Source organism: Mastomys coucha, unplaced genomic scaffold, assembly GCF_008632895.1.
Source record: "Mastomys coucha isolate ucsf_1 unplaced genomic scaffold, UCSF_Mcou_1 pScaffold9, whole genome shotgun sequence".
NCBI lineage: Eukaryota > Metazoa > Chordata > Mammalia > Rodentia > Muridae > Mastomys > Mastomys coucha.
In genome coordinates this window covers 50,601,441-50,609,056 of record NW_022196915.1, presented here as the reverse complement: position 1 = coordinate 50,609,056, position 7,616 = coordinate 50,601,441, and the positions used below count along the sequence as shown (strand labels likewise).

Genomic DNA, 7,616 nt, shown 5'->3' with positions numbered 1-7,616 from the left:
AAACAGCACCATTACTAATGTGTAGAATCGAAGTCCATCTTTTCAGCATGACTCATAAAAAATTTTAAAACCCTATGTAACAAAAACTCCTTAAAATAAAAAAGCAGATTCAGAAAATAACACAAACAATATTACATACAGGTAGCACCGAAACCTAGTATGGAAACTTTTTTTTTTTTCAAAACTATTTCAAAGGACAGAATGGTGAAGGTACAAAAAAATTTATTTAAATTAAACATTTGACAAATCAATTTCATAACTGTTCCATGCATATTCAGTTTTCTTGAAAAAAGATGGAACAGAGTAGCTTAATGCCTGTGATACTGTTTCACAAGATTATTAATATCCATCTGAGACATGAACCAGTCAACTAGATCATCAACAATTCACTAGTTATCACCAAATGGTATATACAGTAATAGCATAAAGATTAAGTATATCTTATAAGTGATATTATAATATGACTTCTTGGGATCTGTCAACAATACAAAATATAAGGTGGACATAATGGCAGAATATAAAAACACATTTCATAAAGGCAATAATACACATGTGTCCAAGGGCAGACAAGAGTCTGTTAGCTCAGTGTTAGATATGTATGTTCCTTCAAAGGGGGCTTAGGGCATGGAAATGTCTGGGGTGGGACCAAAGCTCAGAAACATCTTTGGGTGTCACAGTGTGTCTGTTTGGGACAGCCAAAGGACAGTGGAATAGGTGAATTGTTCTGATGTATCCACTTGAGAAACAAGAATCAAGTTCCCTTCGCGGCCAGGGGGATCATGCCTGGGGGGATTCCAAGTAAGGGGCCCTTTGAATTAGGGGCCAGTTTGGAGGGGGAGTAACAGAGAAGAGACAAAAGCCCTCGTGGAGCAAGGGGCAGCAGACTCACATCAGAAGGGAGTCGTTTGCATCTGTACATAAGGGTATGCTGCAGCTTTGCTTGAGAAATCGGCACGCCCTAAAGCTGCTGCTTTCTGAACAGACTATTTAGGTTCCTAGCTCTTTGGTTCATTCTGCAGGGAGGTAATGAGACATTGCTATGGTTGAGAAGAATCTAAATCAAGCTACACACCTTGGGGCACAGGTTTGGGGATGGGCATACCTGCTTAAGGGCATTTCTCAGACTGCAGTCTCCTGAGACATATGTAACAAAAATAATGTATCTAAAGTATATATTTAAGAAAAATCCAGGCTGGGCATGGTGGCACTCACCTTTAATTCCAGCACTCAGGAGGCAGAGACAGGCTTAACTTTGAGTTTGAGGCCAGCCTGATCTACACAGTGAGTTCCAGAATAGCCAAGGCTACACAGAGAAACCCTGACTCAGAACAAAACAAAACAAATAAGTTCAAATCTGATTTTGTTTTCAGTGATGCAATTGAACATACTAATTAATTTCCTGAACCAGGGTACATGTTTTCCTTTTAAAAAATTACATTGTCTGTGTGTGTGTGTGTATGTGTATATGTGTGTGTGTGTGTGTGTGTGAGCATGCTCACGCATACATATAATGCAGGGGCACACGTGCATTTGGAGGCCAAAATAAAACTTGTCAGTTCTCTTCTTCCACCATGTAGGTTCCAGGGATAGAACTTAGGTCATCAAGCTTGGCAGCAGACACTTTCACCCACGCCATCTTGCCAGCCCAAAGGTGAATATTTTTCTCAACTGAAGGAGTTCCTTTGGAATTCTAGGGTGGCTGTGGACGGGGTTATAGGAAAGCAGAAAACCTGGGTCCTTGGGCAGTCAGTCACTTTCCTTGGTCTTGAGAGGGGTAGAACTTGGAGATCCATAGAGAGAACAGTCAGGGCTAGTCAAGCCAGAATGGGGTTTTGCCAGTTAAGAGAGACTGAACTGAGATGGACCCCAAGCCCAGGGTCCTTCTCACTGGGAGCACCACAGATCAGAAGTAGCAACACCAAAAGCAGGAGCTCCAATGCACTGGGCTTCTCCCCATCAGCTACACCAATGGTGTAGAGTGGCTAGGAAATCCTACTGCACACAGCTCCCAAGGCTGTGCGTGCTTCCAGGGTGAAGCCAACAAAACACATTTGAAGGGACAGAAGGGGCGCTGGATCCTGACTTTTGACTGAAGGCTCTGAAACAACAGATTTGACCTCCTGCCACCAAGGAGTGTCAATGCTACAGTTTCTGCTCAGCTCAGTGCTTCAGAGGGAGGAGGGGATGGCAGGGCTGGGTCAGGCTCCGTTCCTCTACGACACACTGTAGCTGTTGTAATATGTGGCCGTGGCATCAGCCAGGACAGAGATGAGGCTGGTCTCTGTGGGGCCTGTTGGAGTCCCCTGGGAGAGCGGGGCATGCCCAGTGAGGCTTCCAACCCCTGCAGCGGAGTCAGGGTGGCCGGGAGTGTTCAAATACTGGTCAAATTCATTGCGATCCATGTCCCCCAGAAGTTCCACCTGGCTTAGCTGATCCAAGGTGTCAAAGCCAGGGTGCTCGGGAGGTGGGGACAGCTGGCCCAGGTGGGCCTGGAGGTTGGGGTGGAGAGGGTGGTAGGTGGCGTGGGAGTAGTAGGCTGGAGATGGGGGGCATCCAGGAACAGAGGACATCATAGAAACCCCTGGGGATTGGCCAAGGGCCAAAGAACCTAAAGGGTGGCTGCAGTGGAGGGGACTAGGCGTGAACTCCGGTGAGTAAGGGGGCCCTGGTAGATGGGGGAGATGATGAGGGTGGCCATGCTCCTCCTGGCATGAGGATGAGAAGAAGGTCTGCTCCGGCTCCAGCGCATCCAGGGGCGACATCTCTGGAGGTGTGGGCAGACCGTAGGGATACGTGTCCACACTGCCAGGGGCAGCAGCTGCACCTTCGCGGTAGCAGCTGTGCAGTCCAGGCAAGGTGGCCCCTGGGGAGTACTCACCCCTGTCCTCCTTCTCCCCCAGGGGCCCCCTGCCAATGCCGTTTTTCTCAGGCAGCACGTTCTGGTCACGAGAGAGGGAGCTCAGGAGGAAGCCGGGGTCCACGCGCTTGCAGAGGCGTTTGCCTTGTTTCTTCCTGCGCGGGCGGTACTTATAGTTGGGGTAATCCTGCATGTGCTGCAGGCGCAGCCTCTCTGCCTCATCCACGTAGGGCCTCTTCTGTGACAGTGTCAGCGCCTTCCATGACTTTCCTGATCACACAAACCAGAAAAAGGCACGCTCAGACTCCAAACTGCTGGTTCAGCCTTTGCACCTGCTTCAGCCTTATGCTTCTTAGCATCCCATGTGCAGACCTCTGACCCCTACCCCACCCTCTGGACCCCTCTCACAGCCACAAAGGACACCCACCGCCTGCCTCTAGGCTCTTTTCATCCCAGACCACACACGCACTGACAGGGCTGAACTAACTCTTCCTGTTTGCATCTCACAATGTTAGGGTCGGGGAGAAAAGTGCTTAGAAATCATCATCATGGTTACCAGACAGGCCAACCATTCCAAAACCTGGGAGTCCCGGGGAAGTAACACCCGACCTAATTGTCAGAAGCAGAAAAAAAATAATCTAAAGGCCACAATATTGACTGGGGCTCTAATATCCTTTAGGGGTCAGTTGTGTTTATTTCTGCTTTTTAATGAAAGTTCCCTGCCACTTATGAAGGGATGTCACACTGTTTGGTAATGTATATGTCTCACCACTCTTACATGAGGTAACCCAGCTCCAGCCAACTGAGTCATCAAGAAGTAGATTAGAGAATCTCGTTCAGGCTCATAAATAACTCTTCCTCACCTCTGAGGGTCAAATAGACACTGCTATGAAAAGATATAGGTGTGACCTGAAAGCTAATATTTACAGAGAGAGAAAGAGACAGAGACAGAGAGAGACAGAAAGACAGAGACACACGCACGTATATGTGCACACTACCACTTTCTTTCATGGAATTAGGACCCTTTGACTATAGCAGGACACTTGTTCAGCAACAGCTTTCCAGGGAGGCAAACTCCTTAACTGCCCTGGGTCTCCATCTTTCTTACTATAACATGTGTTGCTTCCAATGCGGGGCTCGGCTCTCTCCTTTAGGGATATCCTCTCTGTGTATCCCCACCAGTGCTAGGACGCTGCTTGTACTTGGTTTTCTAGTCACCATTCCCTACCTGACTGTTCCTTTGCAGTCGTAAGCCACCTTGGTATCCCTCTTCCATCTTTCAATGGAATGTAGTCCTGCTCCAGAGAGTTCCAGGGATCACTTCTAGGCCATTCAAACTGCTGCTGGCTAAAATGGAGGTGGGCATCTGCAAACTTAGCATGCTCTCCTATGACTCTAATGTACCCTGACGTTTCAAATGCTCTATTAAGGAGGACAAGGCATCTCTGGGTAAACACTGTAAGGAAAGAGGCCATGTCTCCCTGCTGGGTACAATCCACTTGTGGCTAAGCACAGGCTATGTACGTCCGGCCCTGGTCCCCACTCTCTTTGGTCTTTGCCCTTGTCCACACTGGCTGGCTCCATGGGGCAGGATCTCGTAGGACACCGAGGGCTAAAGGGCAGAATCTATCACTATCTTCAATTGTTGCCATTAGTTGTCACTTAGAAGTATGTTTTGAAGAATGTCCACAGCACTAGATGTAGAGATGACACTGGTTGTCAGCCTATGGCCGAGGCCACGAGGCACTTGCAAGATGTCCAGGATCCAGACACACCACATGCTCTATCCATGGCCTGACTATAAAATGTGGTTCTGGTCTCCAAACGGAGCCGGATGCTCTAGTCTTACTAAAACACGATTTCCACTTTAAATCCTAACAAATGTCTAATTTGTGATACGCTTTCTCAGTCGCCGTGTTGCAGGCATGCCTCCGATGTATTCACGGTACACTAAAATAGTTCACTTTCACCTGGGCTAAAAATCCTGGGTTTTAAGGTTGAAGTTTGGGAAGCCTATAGTGGCAAATTCTGGGAGTCTCTCACCCTTGCCTTCCCTCTCATGGGCCAGAAAGAGAAGAAAGTTCTCGGGAAGAAAGAGTCCAGGGAGGCTGCAGCTGCCCCAGCTAGCAGGCACTGCGGGGTCTCTACAAGCAGTGAAGAGCTGCTGTTTCCCGCTCGCCCATTTTGAGCCGTGCTGCTAAAGAAAGAAAGACAGTCTTTTCTGCAAGATGAACTGCACACTCCTAAAGCCCGGAGTTGTATTCCAGATAGAACTCATCCACAGGAAGGTTTGTCTCCCACATCTCCGTCCCTGCCCTCACCCCCAGAACAGGCAGCCTGGATTCTTCTGCAGGTTCCCCACCCTTCTTTCTCCACCAGGGCCTGCCTCATAAACTGATCAAAAGTAGGAACATTCTCTCCCCAACTGGGACTGAACCACAGAGGTATTCATAAAATCCATTTAAAAAAGAAGACAATATAAGCTTTCAGATAAAAAAAATTCATTGCAAATATTAGTCTATTACTTGTTATGCTTGTAGAATGGGGAATATGCAGGCTTATTAGTTTGTTCGGAGGAAGGAGGCCCGACTGCAATGCTCACCAATACATGCTGGGCAGAGTTGGCCAAAAGGTTGGATAAGAGGTGCTTGGAACCCCACAACTCTCACTAACTGTTTTTTGGGGCCTCCAGACAGCCAAAGGGCTGAGCCATCTCTCAGGGCCCAGGCCTATTACCAGCAGAAAGCCAGCCCCTGCTCTGTGACTCTAAAAGAGGAAAGAGCCCAGGCTCCTACGGAAAAGGGCAGGGCTTCCATCCCAGTGGGGTGGGGTCGAGGGGCCTGTATGGCTCTCCTGGCAGGCCTTGATGCCCTCTACAAACACAAAACATTTTGAAGGCTTTTATTTTTTTTTATTTTTATTTTTAGTTAAAATAAATAAGAACCACGTTGAAGGGTAAAGAGATTTGAAGTAAGGTGAGGTTGAAAGTTGTTTGACTTCAAGACTAGTGAAGCTGCAGTTCAGTGGTAAAGGCATTTGTCACCATGCCTGAAGATGTGAATGTCTAATTCCTAGAACCTACATGGTGGCAAGAAAGAACTTACTCCCCACCTTCCAGATGTCTTCTGATTCCCCCACACACACTTATGGTGGCACGCATGTGCATACATACATACACTCACTAACACATGTTTAATATATGTATGTATAAATATAAATGTGTATATAAAGGTATATTTATACATATATATATTTATACATACATATGTATATAATACATATTATATACATATACATATAATATATATATATATATATGTATTAGCCCACCCACCCTTGCTCTGAGTCCTGTGGAGAGTAGAAAAGTCCAACAGAAACTCGGGTTCCTTGGAACCGTTTTAGCATTTTCATCCCCAATTCTCTGACCTGTCTGGTTCCAGTCAGGACTATCTATCTGCAGACAGCACTATAGCCACAAGCAAGAAGCTGTGGACTTCACAGACCCTCCCTGGCTGCTCGAAGTTTCTTTTCAAGTTATCTACACTTCGGTGGTAAATAGATAAGCGAATCGAGCCTATTCGGGTGGACATCTTTTGTTGCTTTTTTTTTTTCTGTTAAATAGTTAAAATAGAGACGTTTCTCAGTGAGGCCTCAATTGACGTACGCTCGTTATCTTTTTCTCCGTGACAATATCGCTTTCTGATTTTCCCTGTCATACAACGTGGGAGTGGAGTCTCCTCAGTCTTCCAGCAAACGCCGGTTCCACCCAGACTGAACTGCTTAAGCCAGAGTTCCAGTCCCCAGGACCGGCTGCCAGGCGCGCCTACCCCTGAGACCCTGGGACCCGCGACCGGAGAAGGGACCTGTCCGGAGCCCCGCGATGGTCTTACGATTTCGCTGGTGGTTTCACTGTGGCCCTCTCAGGCCCTGCTGGTGTCCGTGCTCAAATCCACCCCCCTCCTCCGCGCCTCCCCGAACGGTGTTGTCACCCGCGCTATCCTCGCACCAGCTTGGTGCCCCGCGCACTCACCCAGCATCTTGCTGAGCTCCGCGTTGTGCAGGTCCGGGTTCTGCACTGCCAGACGTTTCCTCTCATCCTTGGCCCACACCATGAAGGCGTTCATGGGCCGCCGGATCCGGCTTTCCGAACCCTTGTCCCCTGAAGGTCGGGGAACGGCGGGCGGCGACAGCCCATCCGACAGCTCGCCTTCTAGGGCGGGACACTCCAGTCCCTCGGTCCACGGGTAGGTTCCCAGCAGCGAGGCCATGGCCGAACGCGGGTCACTTGGCTTCGCCTCGTGGGGCCGGCGCTGACCTGGCCCTCACTTGGGTCGCGACGTCCAACTTGGCCAGCAGCCTCCGGCCAGGCCCTTATTTATCAGCTTCGGGCCACCGGGTCCGCCAATGACTCTCTGGGGCGGCGCGGCCCCTCCCGGCTGCCCCGCCGCGGCGTCCCCGCTGCGACCTGCCGGCAGGGGGAGGGAGGGGTCGGGCTGGCCCCGGTGCCCGCCCCTGTCCGCCCCTCCGCCTCCCGAGCCTGCCGCGGATCGGCGCTCCCGTGCAGGTGCTGCAGGGCCAGGAGGAGCGCGCCCACGGCCGTCCGTCACCACTGCTTGGCGCAGGAGTCAGGTCCAGCCCCCTGTTCCGTTGTTGGGCCGCCCTCCGCGCTGGGATCAGACTCCACCAAAACTTCCGCAAGGGAAAACTAAACTCAAACAGCTTACACCAGGATACCCGAGGAGGAGAGATACTGACTATC

The 7,616-nt window shown here is 49.6% G+C and overlaps 1 protein-coding gene across 1 annotated transcript; it reads right to left on the bottom strand.

Annotated features, from left to right (window-relative positions):
• Positions 1-205: 205 nt before the first annotated feature.
• Sox7 (SRY-box transcription factor 7) lies at positions 206-7,388 on the bottom strand. Its single transcript, XM_031362344.1, has 2 exons — positions 6,888-7,388; positions 206-3,127 (listed from the first exon to the last, which is right to left on the bottom strand). The coding sequence occupies exons 1-2, from the start codon at positions 7,123-7,125 to the stop codon at positions 2,214-2,216; spliced, it is 1,152 nt and encodes a 383-aa protein (XP_031218204.1). The 5' UTR covers positions 7,126-7,388; the 3' UTR covers positions 206-2,213.
• Between the last annotated feature and the right edge of the window lie 228 nt (positions 7,389-7,616).